The 24,719-nt window shown below is 43.6% G+C and overlaps 1 protein-coding gene across 1 annotated transcript in view; it reads right to left on the reverse strand.

The window, feature by feature from the left end:
- The window catches only part of RASA1 (RAS p21 protein activator (GTPase activating protein) 1), a 108,982-nt gene that overhangs the window by 15,210 nt on the left and 69,053 nt on the right, over positions 1 to 24,719 (reverse strand). Inside the window, exons 13-22 of the mRNA XM_015407481.1 lie at positions 19,802 to 19,889; positions 17,192 to 17,269; positions 14,089 to 14,246; positions 13,808 to 13,884; positions 10,586 to 10,758; positions 10,122 to 10,281; positions 9,814 to 9,956; positions 9,094 to 9,209; positions 8,262 to 8,348; positions 7,598 to 7,665 (exon numbers count right to left, since the gene is read on the reverse strand). Of these exons, the coding sequence (XP_015262967.1) occupies positions 7,598 to 7,665; positions 8,262 to 8,348; positions 9,094 to 9,209; positions 9,814 to 9,956; positions 10,122 to 10,281; positions 10,586 to 10,758; positions 13,808 to 13,884; positions 14,089 to 14,246; positions 17,192 to 17,269; positions 19,802 to 19,889 (1,148 nt within the window). The remainder of the gene's footprint in view (positions 1 to 7,597; positions 7,666 to 8,261; positions 8,349 to 9,093; positions 9,210 to 9,813; positions 9,957 to 10,121; positions 10,282 to 10,585; positions 10,759 to 13,807; positions 13,885 to 14,088; positions 14,247 to 17,191; positions 17,270 to 19,801; positions 19,890 to 24,719) is intronic.

Genomic DNA, 24,719 nt, shown 5'->3' on the forward strand with positions numbered 1-24,719 from the left:
AGGGGTGGGGGGGGGGGGGGGCAGCGGCCCGAAGTAATTTTACCTGACGACGAAAAACAAAAACTCTCCTTTAAAAAAAAAAAAACGACAAGAAAAAGGAAAACAGAAGAGAAACTGAGAGAAAAAACGAGAGCTGATCACGAAAAGTGACCAAAAACAGCGATCCGGCCAGACCTCTCAAAGAAAAGTCTGCTAAGCGCGGCGGTAAGGAAAGAACTGGCGGGATGTCCGTGCCTGCCCTTCTGGGCATGCTCACTGGGGCTCCTGAGCATGCTCAGTTGGGCCAGGCATGAAAATCCTTTTAAGAGAGCTTGCTACGGCACCGGCAGATCCAGCGCAGGCGCACTAGATCCCATTGGTGTGAAGCACAGAGACTATGAAGAAGATCTGATGGTTTCTGCCTATCCATTCCATGGAGATCAACTCTTTGGAGACGCTCTGGACATAATTTTAGTGGAGACATGAGACAAAAAGAAGGCCATTCCTAGGAATTTTCGCCAAACGGAGCGGAGGAATACGCATTCCTTTCACTCACAACATACCCTGACCAGGTTTTGTCCGGACCAGAAGAAGGGCAATTGGAGCTTGTCAAAGCCTCCCAACAGAAGGGGACAGTACAACACCAAGTTCAACAAGTCTCCATTCAACAGATCTGACCGAGGGGACCGAGACTCTAAACCCAAACAGGCATGACTGCGTTTCTCTCCCGGTGGGGGCAGGTCTTCTCTTCTTTGCTGCGGCCTGGACAGAAGCACAACCAGATGTCTGGGCACAGGAAGTAGTGTCCCACGGTTACACAATAGAGTTTTGATGCACCCCTCCAGAAAAAATTGTGGTCTCGCCTGTCAGCAAGTCCATTGCCAAAAGATCTTTGGCCAACAGGGTGCTCCAACATCTATTAGACATCCAGGCCATAGAGCCTGTTCCTCCGTCAGAGCAAGGACGCGGGGTCTACTCAATTCTTTTTCTGGTCCCCAAGAGGAATGGCGAATGGAGGGCCATACTGAACCTAAAGTTCCTCAACAGGTTCATCAGGCTTCACCATTTCAGAATGGAGACACTCAGATCTATCATGGAGAACTTGCTGCCTGGCGATTTCCTATCATCCATAGACCTCACGGAGGTCTATCTCCATGTCCCCATTCATCAGACTCACAAGAGGTTTCTCCGTTTTTGTGTCAGACGTCATTTTCAGTACCGGGCACCAATGTTCCCTACAAGCTGTGAAGTACTGTGAGCAAAAATTCTACTTTGTGAGCTACTGGCAATAAAGTTGTGAGCAAGTAATTTGGCTGCTGCATAAATTAGTTTGCTCTGGAGCCATCCTTCCTCAGCTAAGATAAAAACGTGTGAGCTGGAGACTAAAAAACAGTGAGCTAGCTCACAATAACTCAGCTTAGAGGGAACAGTGCCGAGCACTACCGTTCAGTCTCTCAACAGGCCCAGACTGTTTTCCAAGCTTCTCATCAATCTGGTAGTCCATCTCAGGAAACAGGGGATCCACATACACCCCTATTTGGACGACCTGCTGGTGAGGGGCGACAATCTGAATTTGGCCATCTAGAACACCAGAAGGATGCTAGATTGTCTGCAGAAGCATGGCTTCATAGTCAACTTCCACAAGAGTTGCCTTCTACCATCGCGTCAAATCGAGCACCTGGGAGCAGTAATAGATACTATGTGCAACTCTCTCTTCATGCCTCTAGACAAGGCTACCAAGATTCGAGACATGGCAAGCTCGGTGATTCGGAGTTCTTCGACCACCCTGATGTCCCTGGCCAGACTTCTGGGTCTGATGATCTCTTGTATAGACTTAACCCAGTGGGCCCACTTCCACTCCAGACTGCTACAGTGGTTCCTCATACCATATCAGTGTCAGATCATGGAACACAAAGTCATGAATCTATGCGTCCCAGCGCAAGTCAAGTCCAGCCTTCTTTGGTGGACGAATCCAAAGAATTTGAGACAGGGCAAGGTCTACTATACCCTATCTCTCAAGGAAATCTTTACAGATGCCAGTCCCAGGGGCTGGGAGGCGGTCCTGGAGGGGAACTCCATCCAGGGTCGCTGGTCCAGGGAAGAGCAAAATCTCCCGAGCTGAGAACTGAGAGCAATTTGTCATGCCCTGAATAATTTCAGCCAGGTTCAGCCAGGCACTCCACAGACAACACGGTCTGAACGGACAACATCTCGGCCAAGGTGTACCTCAACAACCAGGGCGGTTCCAGATCCTCCCACCTTCATTGGGAGGCAGTACAGATTCTCAACTGGGCCGAGAAGAATGTAACATCGGTCCGGGCTGAGCACGTGAAAGGTGTCACCAATGTTCAGGCGAACTGGCTCAGCCGGGAAACCATCCTCGAGGGGGAATGGACTCTCCACCCGAGTCTGTTCAGCTTCATCGTGCAGCATCTAGGACAACCACTGGTGGCCCTCTTTGCGTCTCCAGAGAACCATCAAATATCCCGGTTCTTCACGAGATACCACCACCTGGAAGCAGCAGCGACAGATGCGCTCACTGATCCTTGGCCCCAAGGGCTTCTCTATGCTTTTTCACCACTCCTGCTGATCCCAAGAACTATCTGTGGGATTCGGGAGGAGAGGGCACAAGTCATCCTGGTGGCTCCTCTATGGGCTCACAGTCCATGGTATTCAGCTCTGTTGGAACTAGCCATTCTTCCTCCTCTACCTTTACCGAAGTCTCCAGAGATGTTACTGCAGGGTCCCATCTGGTATCCCCATCCGGAATGGCTCTGTCTGACTGCCTGGAGATTGAGTGGCAACAACTCACTCAATTAGGATATTCTCCACAAGTGATGGACACTATTCTAGCTTCCAGGTGGCAATCCACATCCGTATCTACAACACAACCTGGAAGGCATTTGTCAGATAGTATAGGAGAAAGAAGATCAACAACCTATCACCCACAGTAGCATCCGTCTTATCTTTTCTGCAGGATGGCTTGGATTCCGGGTTGAAGGTTTCAACCTTTCGTAGTCACATCTTCCACTGATCTCAGGAGGTATATTTACCTACATTTTGTCCCAATCCTAAACACCCTAAGGAGGTCCTATGGCATACTCTGGATGTTAGACGTGCTCTGAAGATTTATATTCTCAGAACGGAGCCAATCAGGAAGACGGACTTTATGTTCATCAACATTTCTCCACTCAGAACAGGTGACAGAATGTCCAAGATGTCTATCAGCATGGTTCTCAGATCCTGCATCTCAGAGCCCTACAAAGCGGCCGGGTTGGATGTTCCGAAGGGAATTACAGTGCATTCCCTGAGAATTGCTTCTACCAACGGAGCCTTTTCCAATTGAGCGACTGTCGAGGAAGTATGTAGAGCATCGACCTGGGCTTCTATTTCCACGTTCGTCCGGCACTATAAATTGAACACATTTGCTTCGGCTGATGCAGCGTTTGGGAGAAGAGTTCTCCAGGACATCCTGAATTCGGCCGACCAAATGAGGGACACTGCTCTGGGAGGTCCCATTGAGATGTCTTCCACCTCAGAGGTAGAACAGCCATTGGCACTTACCATGAAGGGTCCTTCTCCTCTGAGGTCAGGAAGACATCTCGGCCCTCCCATTCTTCATCATCTTGCTGTGCTGCTCTCTTCTTCCCTATGTTTTCTCTTTCCTTCTGTCACGCCATCTACCTCCTGGGGAGGTAAGCGTGGAAACTGTATTATAGTTCATGTTAACAATGTTAGCACGTTTATCTGTTTCTGCACAGGAGAGTTATTTTAGTTAGCGTCTTAATGCTTGCGGAGTCCCAGAACTGAGGGCGGGGCTATTCCCAAGGCACCAAGAGGAAGGAGGAAAAAGTGTTTCCTGCCTCCCTGAAGGAATGATGGTAATAACCCACGGAGATGTCCTCCTGACCTCAGAGGAGAAGGACCCTTCACGGTAAGTGCAAATGGCCATTCTGCAGAGCATAAGAAACTGACATGTAAGTTCATATAGGGACAGGGAAAGATGGTCCTTCAGATATGCAGATCTCAGACTTTGAAAGGTCTTAAAAGGTAAAAACTTGCACCTTGAACAGGAACGAGATGCAAAAATGACTTTAAAAACAGTAAAATAACATGATGGCAGCAGTTCTTTCCTATTAATAAACAAGCAGATCTAGCTGAAGCTTCCTAGGACAGCCCCACACAGTTTCTCCTGGCAACCTGTTTTTTGTTTAGCTGCAAGGTGGGATGTGACAAGACACCTAAGCTCTTCAGAGAATCTACTAGTGATACTGTTATAAAGTAAAGGTAAAGGTTCCCTTGCTCGAAAACCAGTCGAATCCGACTTTAGGGTTGCGGTGCTCATCTCCGTTTCAAAGCCGAAGAGCCAGCGCTGTCCGAAGATGTTTTCGTGGTCATGTGGCCGGCATGACTAAACACCAAGGCGCACGGTACGCTGTTACCTTCCCACCGAAGTGGTACCTATTTATCTACTTGCAATTTCTTGCTTTCGAACTGTCCAATAAAAGCAAACCAATTCCCTTCAAGGCTTCAAACTTTCATACCAGCAACATCTCTGTGTCTCTTAGATTTAGTTTCAGCTTGTTCTGCCATCCCCATCTACTTGACAATGATATTGGCCAAGTGGGAAGACTGCAGCTTCTGGAAGTTTAGCCAAAGAAATGCACAGTTGTGCTCCATTAGCACATTGATGATATTCAATTATAAAGCTGCCAAATTATTATCATTCAGTAGATAAATGTAAGTACTGAACACAAGACTCTGGATCTTTTAACAGATAAAAAAGACTGAAACTAATGAAGAGCCATTCCTTTTATTTCCATCAACCTCTCCAGTCACTGTAACAAGACTATGATCCATTGTATCAAGGGCATTACACAGATGCAAAAGCAATGTCAAAATTTCTTTAGCAAGTTGTAAACCAATCTTTGCCTCAATGCCAGGCTTAAACACAGATTATATATACCAGCTGTATGCAGCAGTTCTGCCACCATCAGCTTAGTCACCTTAACCTAAAAAGGGGAGATGTGAAACAGGCCTAAAATGGGCCACATAATCTTTTGCTAATTATGGTTTTCTTCAGTACAAGCTTTATCACTACCTCCTTTGTGGGGAGGCAGTGGCTGCAACAAAGAAAACCTACTTCTCGCATCAGCTAGTTCTCACACCAGAGCAGTTGTTTAAGGTCTTTCACCACTAGGGATGGGCATAGACCAGAAAAATAGAGGTTCGTCTGGTTGGTCATTCATAGGTTTCACGGACCGTGTATTTCACAAGCATTTTTGTTTAACAGACCAGTCTGTGGCTTGTGCAGTCCGTGACTTCTGGATGTGCTGGAATGCCCCCCCCCCACATAGGATAGAGACACCAAACTCACAGGGAGTCCCCAGCTGTCTCTCCTCTACATGTCTTCCAAGTTTGGTGAGGATTGGATTTAGGGGGGCTGAGTTACAGCCCCCCCAGAAAAGTGCTCTTTGGGGAAATCACAGCCACGGGTTCAGGGGTGTGTCAAATCCCCCCCCCCGGTAAGCTAAAGGCAAAAGGGGGGGGGTCTAGTGAGGATGGCCCTCTACCTTCCCTCCAGGTGCCTTGCATATTGGCATCGGGGGGGGGGGGAGAGATCCTAGGGTCCAATGTGGAAAAGGGGAAGAAATCTGTCAAATGCCCCCCCCCCCAATGCTAGAGTCATCAAAGTTGTAGTGGCCCTCCCTGGGATGGCCCTCTACCTGCCCTCCAAGTTGCCTGTAGATTGGCATTGGGGGAGGGGGAAGATTCTATGGTCCAAGGTGCAAAAGGGGAAGGAGTCTGTCAAAGCCCCTCCCCAAGCTAGAGGCATCAAAGTCACAGCAGACCTCCCCCGGATGGCCCTCTACCACCTCTCCAAGTTGTGTGCAGACTGGCATTGGGGGAGGGGGAAGATTCTATGGTCCAAGGTGCAAAAGGGGAAGGAGTCTGTCAAACACCCTCTCCCCATCAAAGTTGTAGTGGACCTCCCTGGGGTGGCCCTCTACCTACCCTCCAAGTTGCCTGCAGATTTTCATTGTGTGTGTGTGGGGGTGTGTGTGTGTGGAGATCCTACAGTCCAATGTACAAAAGGGGAAGGAGTCTGTCAAACGCCGCCCCCCAGAGGTATCAAAGTCGCTATGGCCTTCTACCTGCCCTCCAAGTTGTGTGCAGACTGGCATTGGGGGAGGGGGAAAAGATCCTGTCTTCCAATGTGTAAAAGGGGAAAGTGTCTGTCAAATGCCCCCCCGCAAGCTACAAGCATCAAAGTTGCAGAAGAGTTGTAGAAGAACATCCCCTCCCCCCAATGGTTGCCTTAACAGTCAATGCCTCCGCGCCAGATTGTCTGGCCCCCATGGACCAAATGGACCACCTGGAAAAATTTGTGGTCCGTGGGCGGGCTGTTGAAAACTGCAAATGCACGGACTGGGCAAACTGACCACGAACCCCTCCCCCCCAGTCCATAATGAAATTAGGTCCGTGGTCTGGTCCATGCCTATTCACTACCTTTTGACTCTGAAGTTTGAGTCTTTCGATTCTCAGGAACTGCTGATTACCTGTGATAATTTTGGAAAGTTTGTTATTTTACTGAGAGAATCTCAAGTACACCATCTGGCCTGTTTTTGGATCATTTTGATCCAGTTATCATGAGGGATGTTGACAGGATCTTGGAATCTCTGAAGGTCACCATAATACTCTGGATCCTTGTCCATCCTGATTGGTAAAATCATGTAAGGATCCAAACAATGAATCCCTGATGTCCATCATAAATCAATCACTGATTTAGGACATATTTCTTCAGTCTCTAAAACAGGCAGTGATCTGTCCATACTTTAAAAATCAGCACCAGAGAATAATGATGTAGCCAACTACTGTCCAATCTCTAATTTGCTCTTTTCTGGGCAAGATGATTAAGAGAGGCTGCAGAACTACTCCAGATCCTCCTGGATGACTCAGCTGCTTTAGACCCCCTTTCAGGCTGGGTTATGGGACCGAGACATCGCTGATAGCTTTAGTTGATTATTACTGTCTGAATATGGACAAGAGTTGTGTCTCTTTGCTGCTCTTACCAGATTTATTAGCCGCCTTTGATACTGTGGACCATGCCATCTTGTTGAGGCATTTGGAGGTATAAATGGGGATTAAAAGATACACACTGGATTGGTTTAATTGTTCCTTACAGAGAGGACTCATAGGATTGCTGTTAACCAGCTGTTGTCAGTGTAGGACTTGTCTTACAGGGCTCAGTCCTATTCCCTATGCTATTTCATCTTTATGATAAAGCCATTTGGATAAATAATTTGTGGTTTTGCAGTAGGTTGTCTTCAGTGCTGATGAAACCCAGTTATAAATTTCTTTATCCAAACTGCCTAGTGATGCTGAGAGGTCTGGAGGTGCTGTTTGACTGCTGCAGTTAAACAATGAACAAGTTGAAACTGAATCCTGACAAGATAGCAAGCTGAGGTCTTGGAGGACACTAAACTTCTCACATTTGATGGGGCCTAGATGAGACTCGCTGACTCAGTCAAGAGCCTAAGGGTTATACTGGACCCAGAATTACTACTGGAGAATTAAGTTAACTGCGGCTGCAAAAAATGCTGTCTAAAGTGCTTACCTGAGATGATATTAAACATCCTTGGATTTAGAATGGCAGGACAAATCAGCCGAAGAAAAACAAAGCCACTGAAAAGAAGAAAAATGATGTGTCTTTACTCAGTATCTCAATAAGTATGCTATACAGAAATATAAAATAGGTTTGTGAAAATACTTATTTAGGGTATCATTCTTTAATAACAACACTATTCTAATCTCTTGGCTTCTTACTGCAATTAAGACAGCCATGGAATCTCACCTTCACCCCAAAGTGGGATACATACACGTGACAATTTTGCCATACATCTGTACCCAACGTTTGGTAAAATTCACTGTACTGCTTAGCAGGATATAAAAGCCCACATGGATTTACCCATGGTGAACGTTTCCCATCAGAGTAGTTTGGAATTTATAACTTTCTACCAAGTAAAATAAATGGCCAACATATCCATTTAGCCAAGCAGTTTACAAAGCAGTTACAGGTACACCATAAGTAACCACTTGGCAAGTGGCCATATGAATCCACATAAAGATAAAGCATGCAAATTGTCCTTAGTTGTAAAAGCTGAATAAATTAGAGAACATCATCTAAGTCTGTAACTCAAATCAGCTCTGCAACATTCAGCCCATCCTGAAGCTGAGACACTGTATTTAAACCAAATAACCACACAACAAAAATCTCTTACCTAACCACTCTTGTTCTCATGGTGGTGTTAGCTGGCCACTTGTTCTGAACAGATTTTTGTAAACAACCATAAATATATCTTAATGTCCTGTCAAAAGAATGCAACTATGAGCTTTAAATATTACATTATTTTAGGTAACTACAGTTTGGTGTAGTGGTTAAGTGTGCGGACTCTAATCTGGGAGAACCAGGTTTGATTCCCCACTCCTCCACTTGTACCTGCTGATGTGACCTTGGGTCAGTCACAAGCTCTGGCACAGCTGTCCTTGAAAAAGAGCAGTTTGTGTCAGAGTTCTCTCAGCTCCACCCACCACACAGGGTTTCTGTTGTGGGGAGGGGAAGGGAAAGGGGTTTGTAAGCCGCTCTGAGACTCCAAGTGAAGGGCGGGGTATAAATCCAATCTCTTCTTCCTCTTCTCTATATAGAGAAAGGCATCCCAAATCCAGGTAAATGTAATACCACTCTAAATTGCGCTTTCATTCAATGTACTGGTTTAATTTTAGAGATCAGCAATGAAATCAGAGTTTCAGTCACAAAATAATTTAAATGTGAATAAAATTAAACATGTTTTACTTCACACATTAAAAGCAAATGTAAGAGTTAAATTTGTTTAATTTTGATAGGACAAATTATCTGCATTAATGTATTGCTGATATATTGTTTTGATTGTTCATAATATTGAGGTGAATTTTGTCATGCACTAAAACTTGATCTGACTAACGCAGGAATAATTTTATCAAAAAACAGAATTAGTACAAGGTATATTCCTAGAACTAAACTATGAACAAGAAGAAAACTACAATTACTTTTTAAAAACCTGTTCATGAACTTACGCTGGTAGTATCTCTGCAGCCATGAATATTTTCTCCACTAACTCTGAAAGGATGCTCAGCAGATGTGTTAAATTAGTATTTACATCTTCATTTTTTTCTAACTTTGAAGGATTTAACTGAAAAATATTATAAACATCAAGTTAAAATGAAGTTTAATGTTCAAATTATCATACTGCGGTTAATTAGAAAAGGCTTCTGAAAGTGAAGAAAACTCTTAAGAGTGACTGGCCCCAGGAATTACAGGCCTCTATTCTGACAACGTCAAAGGCTCTGGAATATGGTCTAGTAAGTCCACAATTTCTAGACATGCCTGTTAACAATTATGAAACACTTACTTCCCAATTTCAGTCCAATACATCTCTTAGTGGATTTTAGATTAAGCATATCCTGGTTTTATTATAACAATTTTAAAAGAACATTTCCAAAGCATATGTGCAACAGTGTGTGATTAAAACCTGATAAAAGACACAAACATGAACATAACCACTCAGGTAAGAGCCACACTGGTGTAATGGCTCAGGTATTAGATCTGCATCCATGCAACTGACTGAGCAACTGTGACTCAGGTAATCTCTCTTAGCCTAACCTACTTATAGGACTACAGAGCAACTAAAGTGATGATCTGAATCCTTTAAAAGGGAGCACAGAGATATAATAAACCATTTTTTTTAATTTAACAAAATTACATTTTCCATGATAAATTAAGATATAGTTTCTCACCTCACAAGACTGCTTGCTCTCCATTATTTTTAAAATGGAGTCCTTTAGAGCATGGAGAACAAACTGTGTGGCTGTAGCTTTCATATACTGCTCCATAAGCGTACTTGCCAGCGTGGTGGCACGGAATAAAGTTGTGGCTTCATCTGAACAAAAACATACACTCATAAACTGGCATGTAAATATTAATTTGCCATTATTTTAAATGTAAAGGTGGTTAATGGGGCCTTCCAGAAGAGAGTGTGTATGCATGTTTATGAGTAGCCTGGAAAATTACATTTAACAATACAATGAAATTATTCATACTCTACCTTCCATATTTATTTCCCTGTCATTTAGTGTTCGCAACAATAATGCTTGCAGATTTTCATGACTAAAAATCTTCAATAAAATGCCTGCCAGCAGTGTCCGATCTTGTCCACAAACGTGTGATAACGCGTAGACCACATGTAGCTCTTTTTGCAGTACCAACTAAAAAGAGAGATAATAAAGCTGTGTTGACAATGATGTTGTACATACCCCAAGAATTCACTACAAAATGAGGATGCTATTGTTTTCCAAAAATATATATTTGCTTTAACAAACATCATGAACACAACTTGTTTGTCTTACAAATCCACCTTGAATACTTCCTGTGAAAGTAACACCACAATTGATGGAAGCTTCACAAGAGAATGCCTGTCTTGGAAGACTAGAAGTCACCAGTCTTACTTGGTGATTTCTTTTAAGTATTAATATTTCAAACTACTGTAGTTAAAATGAAGATACTTAATACCTCTTTAAATTCACTGTACTCTTCTTCAGGCATTATTTTTTCCATGGAATACCTTGCTCGGACACGCAAAGAGCCTGGTTCAATACCTTTCAGAGGTACATGCGAACTGAGTTGAAACCATTCATCCGTTGCCTGTCCTCTCTGTAGTCTGCTTAACTGGCATCTCATAAATACTTGAAACAGAATGGTGAAGAGATAAGATAATCTTCTCGCAAAATCACAACACAATTAAAGACTGCCATGGTACTTTTCTAGATTGCAGAATACTGCATTTGATTTCATCATGACATAGGGCTAAACTACATATTATGTGGTAGAATAGTAATCAAATCTCCCAGTGTATTTTTAATGTCCAAAAGAAGCTGCAGGGTGGGGATGGAATATCAATTTGGATCAGAACTGCCACATTGGGGGGGAGGGGGTAGCCTTCTTTTCTGTGCCATTTTTGGAGACAGAAATCACTTCCCATGTGCTGCTGTTAGCCTCTGTTGGTGAAACAAGGAACCTGTGTTTTACCTACACCCCACACAGGGGGCTAACAGAAGGGGCTAGTTTCTATTAGTCCTGTCAGGGGGAAAGGGCAAAATTTCCCCAGAACTGACAGCAGATTTTTATTTGAGATAGAATTATACAAGGGAAAGTGTGATCCCTTCCTTCCTCCCTCAGCCTCCATCCAAATAAGGGCACCTTGCAGCTGTTTTTAAAAAACCAAGTGCAGTATAACACATCTCAAATGTCAACATAAATAAAGTGTAAGAAGAGTTGAAATTATCATGGATTAGAATATCAAGACTATTTTCTTGGAGTTGCTACACACATTCTAAATTAACAGACTTTAACATACATGTTTTATCAACATTATAGCATCCTGAACACATACTGACTGGGGGTAGAGGGGCACATTGTTCAGATATTCGGGTGTCCAAAATATATCTAGCATGAAAATATAATAAAATACAATGGGTGGTCTGGTTATCACTAGGTGAATCCATATAATGAAACCCATTACTGAATCTACTTGTACACATGAGAAAATAGATGCAAAAGGTCCTGAGTAATTCCTATAAATATTTGATTATCAATAATTGCTGCATTTCTGTGCACTGCATTTTTGAAAGATTTTTAACTTCCAAATGAGGCTTTACTGACTTTGCAGATAGAGTACATTTTATTCTAGGGCAATAAGAATGAGTACATGGTCAACATGAAATGTGACCTTGAATACATGGTTCAGACAGGTGTGGTCATGACCCCAGTGTCAGAATTTTTTTAAAAAAACTGTCTGTTGATGTATAATGATTACATCATGTAAAACAGCTACAAAATTTCAGCAGTGTTCATTACTTGATGCAACCCACATGTTGATTCGGCATGGAATACCCACCCCTCCTCCCCACATGACATGTAGTTCAGGGTTCATAGTTGGAACGAGCAATACAGTTAATGCATCCCTTTCTACCTACACACTATGCTAACAAGAAAGTTAAAATACATCTTAAATTCGGGGTATAAGTTAAGTGATTTGAAACAATGATGAATCTTAAACAAAACAAACATTATTTAATGAACACTTATTTAGCAAGATACATAGAGGAGAAGCATCATGAAACATACTGTGGAGGATATAAGCAATGTTAGGAGCCAATGCTAATTAGAGTTTGACAGTAGTTTAGTCTTTAGCAAGTAATTCCACTAACCCTTTTTCTCACAAGATAGAGAAAAAACAAAGGGAATGACCCAGAATGAAACAAAACTGAAATCTGAGAAAGAATAACTCATGACACACACAACTGAAGAAATCCAAGGGGAGCTTGATCCTTATCAGATCCCCTGTACTTTAATGATTAAAAACTTCACATTAAAATGGATGCAAGAAAGTAACTGGATCAATCTTTCAAGAAATATATGCTTTAAATTTTATTTAAAAACACTTCTAACTAAATGCACAAATAAAACAAAGCAAAAAGAAAAAATATGAATTACAGGTAAATCCAAGGGAATTCTGTGAAAGTCAGGAAAATCCAACTATATGAATTAGCTCCCAATCCAAGTAATTTGTTATATATTAGGACTGACAAATGCTGCAAAAAATGCAAGGCACAGGGAAAGGCTACCTCCAATAGACTTATAGCATCCCACTTAAAATTCTAAAGGGCCACCATGCGTGTCTGTGAACAATTAAAAAAAAAATTAACACAAAATATTGCTGTAACTCACGGGAGAAAAACAATAAAGAAACTGATTGCGTGCCCATGGAAAAGTCTCTAAGGTTGAGTGAGGCACAGGCCAAAAGTTTTTTAGTGAAAGAGGAGCTCTTTCCAGTAATGCTCACAAGTAACAGTTGGCCACTATAATGAAGACGTCTAAGGTGAACCCAGCAAAATGGAATGGGAATTATGGCTGTATATTGGGCTTCCTTAACACTAGAAACAGCATCATCACAACTCACACCCTTTGGAAAAGCAGAACAGACTGAGGCGAAGTTAGTTCATGGTTGCTGGAATAGGGGGTATTTGTTTGCACTGCCTGGAACAAGTAGCAACCACATCTACCTTTTATAAATGCAGTGTGTTTGTGGTAAAAAAGGGAAATAAATAAGACTCTTGATTACTACAAGGAACACTATATATGCAGAAGACCGATGTAGTCACTTTAGGATGCCAGGCACCTGCTGGGGGTGAGGATTCCCTGCTCTGGGGCCCCACTCAGCTGGCTGGCAGGGGCTTACTGGCAGCAAAAGGAGGCCTAGACTTGTGTTGCCAGCAACATGGCTATGTTATTTCCATTGCTCATCATATTGCCAGCAACACTCTAGTATTTGGGCAATAACTCTATGGTAAAAATGACTTCTACCATACAGTTTTTGCCCAAATACTGGCGCACTCCTGTGTTGTTGGTGATGTGATGACATCACTTGCAGTGCATGCCAGAAGTGACGTCACTGGCAATGCTGGCCTAGGCTTCTCTTCTGCACTGGTGAGCCCCATTCCACCCCTTGCTGGTTGCCAGGGGGCACATGACAACCCTAAGTCACATTAATATGAAAACTGGTTTTTAAAAAGTTTAATATGAGTGAATAAGGTACTTGAAAAAGATTAAAATGTCCATTTAACTTTTGTAAGTATTTTTCCCCTTATGACTCAACCAAAAATGAAATATGCAAAGAGGGAATACTACTATTTTTGTAATACGTTGCTTTCAAACAAGTACACACACACTTACATATATCTGGATCTTTACTCTTCTTTGTTTTGTTACTAAGACTTATTTCAAATCTGTTGATATCACATGAGAGATCACTATAAAAAAAGAAAATGATTAGTTATACTATACTCCTAAGACATTCAAGTACAATATAAGATTGCTATTTTTTAAATTTAACCGTATCAACTCGAGTCAATTACTATTAAATTGGCTGAATTTTTGAGTTAAGGCAACAGAAACTGAAAATACCAGTTCACCAATTTTTGAATGCAACAATTAAAATACTACATAAAACTTACTCAAAGACAAACTCCTCTGACCACACCGGGTTCTGTCCTTCTCGTACATGTGTTTTTGCTACCTGTACACTATTCAGGTAGATATTACAGTAAGGATTAGTAAAATGTTTTGCTGGAAGTGTATGGGCTTCTTCAACATGCAATATAAGGCTGCTGACCTAGAGAAAGGATACAAAACATACTTTGTTTTATACAGTGAGACTTCTCTTCTGCTCCCAGTCTGAACAGAACTAGTTTTATAGGCAAGTGCGGTATTTATATAAACAACCAATACAGAAGGGCATTTAACTTCTTTTACAACCAATTCCCTTACTACTTACTACAGAAAAGGTAAATAGCATCTTGTTTAATTGTTAATGATGCCAAAACAAAACACAGAATACTTATTTACAACAGACGGTATTTTGGTGGTCATCACAGCAATCACACACATAAGTCAGCATCTATAGAACAAACCCCAGAAAATTTCTAGAAGCGTGCAGAAACAGACCAAGAAAAGGGAAGGGAAGCAAGAGTGCCTTTTCTTGGCCTAGAACTCTAAAATGTTGCCAGGGTTTGCTCTGTATGGGTGCAGACCCACTTTTGAGAAAGAAAACTGTCAATCAGATTTAATTGTAAAATTGAAGCTGACTTTCCATTTCCTTGCAGAACATAACCTGTACATTCAATGTAGGCAAGATATTAGTAATATCAAATCTAGAACAAGCATCACCTATAAAACTGGGGGGTGGTTTACAGAGCCTGAATTCAGGTTCTTCTATCGGGTAATAAGCAGCACATAATATAAATATCTAACACCTTCTTATTTATTTTCTTAATTTATTCCCCCCTTTCTCCCCAATGGGGAGAACTGGGCAACTATTATTAGTCAACCATCTTTCAAGAATTTTTGTATTTTGATTCTTGTGCCAAGGGGGGAGAAACATTGTACATATCTAGTCATAACTCAAACTAGAAGTATCATTGGAAAGGGTAAGACATTTCAGAAAGCTACCATATGGAATGACAGTCCTTCCAGCAGAAAACAAGGCTAATGCCCTATTTCTGCTGAACATTTCAAAGGAAAATACTTGTATATTAACTGTAGTCAAATCTAATAATTCTACCATCAATGAAGTCCCCAGGTTGCAAGTTTAGCAAAACATTTCACATCACAACAAATTTAAATAGTTCTGCCCGTCAGCTTCACAGTATGAAAGATAAAATACATTTACTTCAGGATTTGGAACTCATTTCCTTTCAATTTCATTCTTGGAAATTAGATATGAACGTCAGGAGTATTTCAGTGCCTAGTGTCTTTTAAAAACTGATTCCAGTCTGAGGAGAGATCTCTCAACATCTGACCCACTGGAGACTGACAAGTAGAGGGCAGCTTTTTCCTGAATGCTTATATTCCATGGCCTAATTCTTAGTGAGGTGGGAGCCTGTGTTAAAGCTGAATTTTTTCACACTGTAGGCAGGAGTTAATACTAAAAAATCTCTCTACATAAAAAATTAAATGTTGGGGATGTCCTTTGCTTTCTCTCTAGCATCCACTTTTCCTATGTAGAGGGATTTTTTAAAATATGGACCAGCAATCAGACTAAACTGGTACAGACACAAGTTTGTCACCACAGTCCAAATGAGACCTGCTTTGAAACCATCTGTGCACATAAATGGCTCAGATAATTACTTTGAATCATTCAGTGAAAAAGCAGAGCACTGTATTTAACCTAGGGATGAGCAGATTTCTCCAGCGGCATCCCAATTAAGATTAGTTCTGTTTCTAATCCAGGGGTTTTGCTGCAATGATCTTCTGTAAACTTCAATGGAACTTCAAGGAGCAGACCCTAAGGATTAAAGACAGAATGACTCTCCACATTTCCCTGGTGCCTGTGACGATTATAACCCCAGGGGAGAGACAGCTCCCCCTCCCCCCAAGTCCCACATTTATTTCTGCAATCTTAATAATCATGGCTCCTAGGGAATACGTAGCCATATGTTCTCTAAATTACCCCTTTGTATGCCAAAAAACAAAGAAGGTTTTTCAACATGGAAATGGGGTTTTGAAGAGGTTACTATTCTTGCTGATGCTTCTAATTTACAACATCTAGGTGTGCTTTCTGTGGGATCTTAGGGTTACAGATATGATCATGGGACCTCAGCTTCCCCCCACACACACACACACCCATGTCCACAGTCTAAATAGATGCCACTGACACATCCAAAAGTGGGAACAGACTAAGACTACATTGTGAAATCAAGGATTATTTAGTACAGCACAGTGTAATAATATAATCTAGGAGGCCTGAGTTCAAGTACCCACTCAACCATGAAGCCTGCTGTGTTGACTGAGCCAGTCACCATCTTTTTGCCTAATCTACCTCATAGAATTGCTGTGAAGAAAAAGAAGAAAAACCATGTATGCAACCATGAAATTCCTTAGAAGGAAGAGCAGGGTTAAAATGGATGGGTAGATAGAAATAAACTCTAACAGTATTTCAAAATCATCCCTAATTTGAACCATGATGAAGTTGCACTGAAGGAATTGTCACACTAACCATTAACGGAATGCTATATTTACCCAGTAATTTCTTATTCACTAGTACTGAGTTTTCTGGAGCCATAATAATAATTATTATTAGTAGTACAGCACCTTCAGTTTCCTGTTTCTTATACACCAATTCTATATACTGTACCTCCACTAAAATATGTCTGGGATTCTGGCATACATATTTAATGATAGTCCAACAGTGATGATAGCGCAGCATCATAAGCACTTACTGCAAAACTCATCTCAGGACTCAATCTTTAGCCAAAATCTGACTCATGTAGTTATGGAATATTTGTGGGAACATTAAGATGAAAGAGCATTGTAATGACACATCTGCAGAAAGTAACAGAACTGTTAAGTGCACCTGATATCAGATCACATGCTATTCCTTTGATATTTTGAATTATGTGACAAATTCTGATATTCAGAAAAAGAAAAGTTTCTAAGGCTCAAGCTGGAAGAGAAAATATACTACAAGCAATACTTTGAGGCAAGCTTCATGAAGTACCACATTATCTCAGTCAACATGAAAATAAAAATATCACCAGTTTGGAGAGATTGCGTAACTACCTGACGAAGACGTTTGTTAGATGTCCCTGGACTAGTTTTTCGTAAATTGCAGAATGTCTGCAAAGCTTTCATCCAGTCCTAAAAACATAACACAACCACTTGTGAATGGAATCTCCTCCATAACTTGCAATTTATTTAAAATTTAACTTTTTAACTATTTCAAGCTTATTTTACTTTGTCTTAAGTTTTTTCATTAACCAGTTTCCTTTACACAAGCACATATCATTTTTAATCAGAAGAATCTGGAAAGGATAGGGGAGAAATAAAATTTAAAATATTGTGAAGTGATTCCATGACTATTATTGTCCTTAATACTTCATATACTACTAAATATATACTACTAAAAAATTGCAATGAGCATTACCAGTTTACCATTCTAAGCACACATAATGAAGATCTGCATGTTGTTTCATATGAAACCAACAGATATGAATAGCATTCAGATAATTTATATGCATCTAGAAAACATGAAAACTTGTTCCAAGCAAAAGCTACTTCCCAAAATGTTGGCCTTGGTTTTCCTATTAGTTAAATTTGTGTGGTATCTCCATATATAAATTAATAGAAGTTACACCATTAGACCAGATCTTCTTACACTGTATCAACTCTCTGGAATAACCACTTTATACTAGTTCCATAGTTTCAAATTATTAAAATCATGCACAATCTATAACCATGCTCTTTCAGTGGAACACAGTATTTTATTAAACATCCTCATTATGGCTGTGATCAGAGGTGCAGTTTAATCCATTGTCGTTGCTATTCCCTTAAGGATTTAAAATGCACAATCAGACAGCAACACCTGTCTGTCATGCCCCAGTTGCCTGTGTCCCATTCGCCCCTTCCTTTACTATGTGTTTATTTGACACCTGTGAAAGTCCAGTCCTTTTGGGCTGAGCTGGTTTCCAACCAGATTTCCTGTTGTCTGATCACTCTGTTGCACACCCAAGCTGTCAGGCAGGTCTGACTAGTCTCTCGTTTTTCAGCCGCCATTTTTTTTAACTAGTATTTTTTTTTTAATTAACTAGTTAGCAAAGTGCGCTCAACTACATATTCGCACCTCTCTCTCTCTCTCTCCCCCTCTCCCACAGGGGCTGCTCTAAACTTTGTTTTCTTCATAAAAACTTTCAAATAAAAACTCCCTGTACTTCAGCTTTTTCCTGTGCTTTGGGGAAGGGGAAAATTGAAAAGTTTAGAGAGGGAGACTATATGTCCCAGCAGGCTGATCAGCGCTTCTGCGCATGCCCACAGGACAAACTTTTTTTAAAATTGGCTGACAGCCCCATGAACTACATATCCCAGGAGGCATAGCAGTGCTTGTGGGCATACTCAAGGGAGAAACTATTTTTAAAAATGGCCGATGGCAACACTCCTTGGCTGCCGGGTCTGATATGCATCTGATCACTCAAAAACGGGGTAAAAGCACTTTGAAGAGTGCTTAAAAGGGTGAGTCTGATCAGTATTCTCTGTTGCAAAATATTCTGGATCAATTAGAGGCAGGACAACAGTGGATTAAAATGCACGTCTGACCGCACACTATGAATAATTTGTGTACACTGAGAAAGTCTACAATATCTGGTATTTGTCACCAGTGTTTGATACAAATACTGTAACCCTCAAGAATAGCTGTGCCTTTAATGTCTGCATGTATTGTGGACCTGCTCCAGATGCAAATGCTTTGTCAGGTGTCTGGACATTTATGATTCATGACTTTTAAAAAGAGATGATGCTATGCAGAAGCATCATCAGTCAACTAACCCGACCAGATGACAATGACCAAGGTTATCTCGGGGTATCCAGTATACATTTTCTTAGTTAAGTCTATAAGGTACATAGAGTTACATTTGAAGCATTGATTACAGGTGAATCCATTTGGCACAGTTCAGATATTAATATATAACTATGGCGTTAACTGTGGTTAGTTTGTGAAACCAGGATTCCACTCAAAGATCATCAATTCAAGTCTGGTTTCAGCATATCAGCTCAAAAGCCCTGCTTGCTATCCCAGCCTGCCTTGCAACTCCAGCACGAGAGTCAGGCTTTCCTGAAGATAATGCTGTGAAGACAGGGAAGTCAAAACCTGTCAGTCCAGAAAGCACCATCACTTAACTTCTTAGCCATTTAGATTAACCCTCTACTTACACCAAACTGTAATACTTTCATCCCCACCCCCCAATTTCAATTCCCTGAAGTTCCCCAATGGTCCTCGGGAACAGCCAGGTCCGACAGCCTTTTCAGAAGGAAAAGATGATCAGCATTTGGCACATTATTTCAGAGAGGCTGATCCATAATGAGGGGAGAGGCAGCTATTCAAAAAGTCCAGTCTCTCACAGAGACGAACTGATCAGGGAGATTCTGAGGCTAACCTAAGCCCACACATACCTGTATTCTAGGAGAAGGGGCCCCACAGATACAGTGGTCCAAAGTCATAAAGCACTTTGAAATAAACCCAGAAATCAAGACTGGAAGTGCAGCTACTTCAGAATTGGCCTTGAAAGCTCACATCTATATGCTCCTATAAGCAGATGATCAGCAGCATTTTGCACCAGTTTCCCAAACTGTCTTCAAAGGCAGCTTTGTGATCTTAACAGTGGTAGCAGAGAGTCTTACCTGTACTTGTTCTGGAGTTTCTCCTGCAAAGTAAAAGATGTAATGCTCTTCACTAAAGTGCTGAACTACAATCTGAAAACAGTTTGACCTATTTCAAGCAAAAAAGAAAGAACGATATTAGCAAATGGCAATAGCACCTAAAATTTTTACAGCTTTAATGAAATAGAAAAACAGGTTGCTTACCTGTAACTGATGATCTTCGAGTGGTCATGGGTTGGGCGCCTGCGCACGACCTCGACCGGAGAAACTTCTAGAGCTTTGCCTCAGAAAGCTTTTGGCGGGCTCTCTTCCCACCCTGGGGAGCAGGCACGTACTGCACATGCCTGGAGCAGGGGAGAGAGCCACCTCCCACTCAGTTCCTTCGACCACTACTGGTAAGTCCCATCAAGCCAAAGAAAGCTGAATAGGAGATGCCAGAAGTCGGGAAGGCTGGGTGGGATTGTGGTACCGCACAGATGACTACTCGAAGATCATCAGTTACAGGTAAGCAACCTGTTTATCTTCGTCGTGGTCTCTGTGCAGTCGCACACATGGGTGATTACAAGAGCTGAACCAGTTGGAGGAGGGAGCTGGCAGCTGCAAGGGACACAAAGAATACTGGTTAAGTCACAGCATCATCAGCGGGAAGAAACACCCACGGGTCCTACCTGGAGACGTAGCAGGGTCAAGCGAAGAGAGATCGCAGCACTGACTGGCCCAATGCAGCATCCCATCGAGCTCAAACGTCGAGTGCGTAGTGGGTCATGAAGGTCAATGCCGAGGACACGTAGCAGCCGCACAGACATCCTCCAATGGGACACCAGCCAGGAAAGCAGTGGATATCGAAACCGCCCATGTAGAATGGGCAGTGACAGAGTTAGGAACGGGTTGATGGGCAAGCTCATAGCAAAGGGCTATGGTGGAAGTCACCCACTTAGACAAGCGTTGAAGGAGATAGGGTCCCCGACTGAAGGGGCCCATAGGCGAGGAACAGCCGAGGAGATTTACGTATAGGCTGAGTCCTATGTAAATAGAAGGAGAGTGCTCTGCGAACATCGAGGCAGTGGAGGGCTCTCTGAGGTGCATCAGTCGGATTGGGAAAGAATGAAGGTAAGACAGACGACTGGGACAGATGAAAGACAGAAACGACTTTAGGCAGGAAAGCAGGATCTGGTCTAAGGACAACCTTCTTCTTATGGAAAATTGTATAGGGGGGATCAGCCCGAAAGGCAGCTAGTTCCCCTACTCTGCGTGCAGTAGTAATCGCTATAAGGAAGGCAGTTTTCCTGGAGAGTAACCTGAACTCAGCCGTGGCCATGGACTCGAACAGCTTAGACATCAGTTAAGTGAGAACAAGAGAGAGACTCCACAAAGGCACCAAAGGCTTCCTAGGGGGACAGAGGTGGAGGAGAAGGAACGACTTGGTAAGGCGGTGGGAAAAAATGTGGATCCCTGTATCAAGGGATGGTAGGCCGAGATGGCTGCTAAGTGAACCTTTAAAGACAAGTATGCCAGGCCAGTATCCTTTAACGAGATGAGATACGAAAAAATCTGATGGAGAGACGACTGGAGAGGATCAAAGGACTGATCGGAGGCATACGACTGGAACCTCTTCCACTTCAGAGCGTAAGTGGCACGGGTAGATGGCTTCCTGGCATTCAGAAGGACTTCAGACACTTCAGGCGGGAAGTTTAATGCAGGATCTTCCAGGCTGTTAATTGGAAGAAACCGGGATTGGGGTGGAGGACCTTTCCTCGAGCCTGAGAGAGGAGATCTGGGACGACAGGGAAAGGACGGAATGTCTGGTTGGAAAGCCGAAGGAGGTGAGGAAACCAGACTTGGCGCAGCCACCATGGGGTGACTAGGATGCAGGACGTCGCATCGGCCATAATCTTTTGAACGACCCGGGAGATCAAGGGGAACGGACGGAAGAAATAAAACAGGGTTCCCATCCAGGTGTGAAGAAAGACATCTCCCAGGGACCGAGCGGATGGTGGACCGCGGCTGAAAAAGAGGCAACACCGGGCATTGTGTGCAGTTGCAAAGCCGTCTATGACAGGGCGACTGAACTCGAGGAAGACAGTTTTCAGGTATCGAAGGTGGATGGACCATTCGTTGCCCGAAAACTGGGAGCGACTCAACCAATCGGCATCTATGTTTTGAGCGCCCAGGATGTGGATCGCAGAGAGTGTGATGGAGTGGTGGATGCACCATTGCCAGCGATTGATAGCTGCCTGGCAAAGACGAAGGGAGGCTGTCCCGCCCTGTTTGTTTATGTAGTAAACGGTGGTGGTGTTGTCGGAGGCAACCCGAACGACCGGGCCTCGAAGGACAGGGAGAAACGAGCGGAGACCTAACTGAACGGCACGCAGCTCCAGGATATTGATGTGAAGGGCAGCATTGCGAGAAGACCAGGTCCCTTGTGCCGAAAGGATTCCACACTGGGCTTCCCAGCCCCAGAGGGATGCGTTGGTGGAGATCAACACTCGTGGAGGAGGATGCCGAAAGGGCATGCCAGAGAGCAGGCGCTGAGGATGAGACCACCAAGCGAGAGAGTCGACGACAGGGTGTGGGATCGACAGGATTTTGTGCCGACAGCAAAACGCAGGAACTTTCGATGCTGTGGACGGATAGTGACATGAAAATAGGCGTCCAGGAGATCGACAGAGGCGAGCCATGCCACCCGGGGAATCAGTGGGAGGATAGATTGCAGGGTGACCATTCGGAACTTGTGGCATCGAATGTATCGATTGAGATCCCGGAGATCCATAATGGCCCTGAAGCCGCCATCCCTCTTCAGTATGAGGAAATATTTTGAATAAAAGCCTAGGGTTCGTTGCGCTTCCCGGATGACCTTGATGGCGCCTTTGGCTAGAAGCATGGGAATTTTGGAATCGAGGAGAGGATCCAGGGGGGTGATGACATAATGAGGTAGGTCGGGAGGCGAAACAAACTCTATGGCATACCCGACCCGTAAGATGGTAAGGACCCAGATATCGGTTGAAATGTCTTCCCACTTTCGTAGAAAGGGGAAGAGTCGGGTCCGGACAGGAGAGGTGTAAGATGGAGGAGATGGCAGGCAATCGAAGCGGTCAAACGGACTGCTTTTAGGGTCCTGTTGGCGCACCCTATTGGGATAACGGAAGTCATAGGGCCTCTTTCTCCAATGGGAGGTGGGCGCAGGAGATGGCTGGCGTCTGGCATAATATGGTTTCCAGGAATGGTACCGGTGTCGATGCCGAGACACCCAGGTTCCGAGCCTGCTTCCGACTATCATCGACAGCCTTTAAGGCTTCGTCAGTGGTAGAGTGGAACAGACCTTTGCCATCAAAGGGGAGATCCTCAATCCGGAATTTCACATTGGGCTGCAAAGAGGTACCTCTTAACCAAGCATGATGACAAAGACCGACAGAGGATACAAGAACTTTCGAGGAGCAAGTGACAGCATGACGGACTGAATTAATTTGCTGTTTCGAGAGCGTGCACATTTCTGATAAAGCTCCTGACAATGTTGGACGGTGTTCCTCCGGAACAAACTGTAAGACGGGATGGACTGCATTAGCCACATTAAACGCACAGGCCGACAGATATGACAGGTAGGTGTCAATACGAAGATTCATAGAGGCGAAGGAATACAACTTCTTCGCGATAACATCGATTTTGTGGCCCTCGTGATCGGGAGGCGCAGAGTGGCGGGCAGACTGCTTCGATTTCGAGGAAGATTGTATGACCATGGAATTCGGCGGAGGCTGCCTGAAGAGAAACTTCCCTGAGCTCTCTTGAACCTTATGGAGAGCTTCGTATCATCTGGCGACCGGGGGAATAGAAGCGGGATGAACCCATGTCTCCTTGAGGGCAGAAAGGTGGACCGACAATAGAGGCAGGACCGTAGAAGGCCTCAACAAACTTGTGAACATCGGTCACAGCTGGAGATTCAGTGGAACCCTGGACCTGAAGCGCGGAGGCCAACCTGGTTACAAGTTCCAGATACGCTTTCAGGCCTTCAGTAGGTGAAATAGACCCCGAGGGCCGAAGCTCATTGTCGATGTGCGGAACATCGAGTTCGAGGTCTGCCAAATCCAAGTTGTTGGAAATCGACATGGGAGAGGAGGATCTCCACTGTTGAGTGAGATCAGCCGGTATCAGTTGATCAGCTTCATCAATAGGGGGATGAAGCCCAGGTTCTGAGGGAGAACACTTAGGGGCATCCCTAGGTCTCGAGAGCTCAGGAGGCTGGTCAGGGGCCACAGAGCGGGCTGAAGTCACGGACCGAGATCGTCTGGTGCGATCCAAAGTGCGTGGATGCTCATGACATTCGAAGTGATGAAGCCGATCATATCGGTGTCGGTGAGGAGTAGGAGACCTCGGATAATAATACGGATAGTAATCCGGCCGATCCCATTCATCAGAAGACCAGTATTTGTCATCAGAATGCCATCCCAAGGGAGAAGGCAACTGGCGACGAATAAGACGCTTTCGATCTTATCGAGATCGGTGGCCAATAGAATGCTCCCTGCCCTCCAAATGGTGGATCAGGGTACTGGAGTGTGGCGACTGAGATTGAGCGTCCCGGTGACAAGACAAGTCAGGAGGGGATCTCATAGCTTGACCCAGCAGAATAAGGCCAAGGCTGAAGGGAGTGTAGGCGGCGGTGTCGGAGGTCGCAAGGTGGACTTGTTAGGTACAACAGCCACAGCAGGGGTCGATGTCGTTAAGCCACTAATGATGACTGGGTCGGCAGCCGAAGTCGAAGCCGATGTCGAGGGCTTGACTTTCGATTTCGAGGAAGCCTTACCCTCAGGCCGTTTAGATTTCAACTTTGGTGCCTTCGAAGAGCCATCTGATTTTTGAGAGACAGTCGAAGCCTTGGCAGGGAGCAAGGCTGCCTCTAAAAGCAGAGCCCTAAGGCGAGTCTCCCTATTACGTCGAGCTTGTCTAG

This window comes from Gekko japonicus, unplaced genomic scaffold, assembly GCF_001447785.1.
Source record: "Gekko japonicus isolate JY-2015 unplaced genomic scaffold, Gekko_japonicus_V1.1 scaffold774, whole genome shotgun sequence".
Lineage (NCBI taxonomy): Eukaryota > Metazoa > Chordata > Lepidosauria > Squamata > Gekkonidae > Gekko > Gekko japonicus.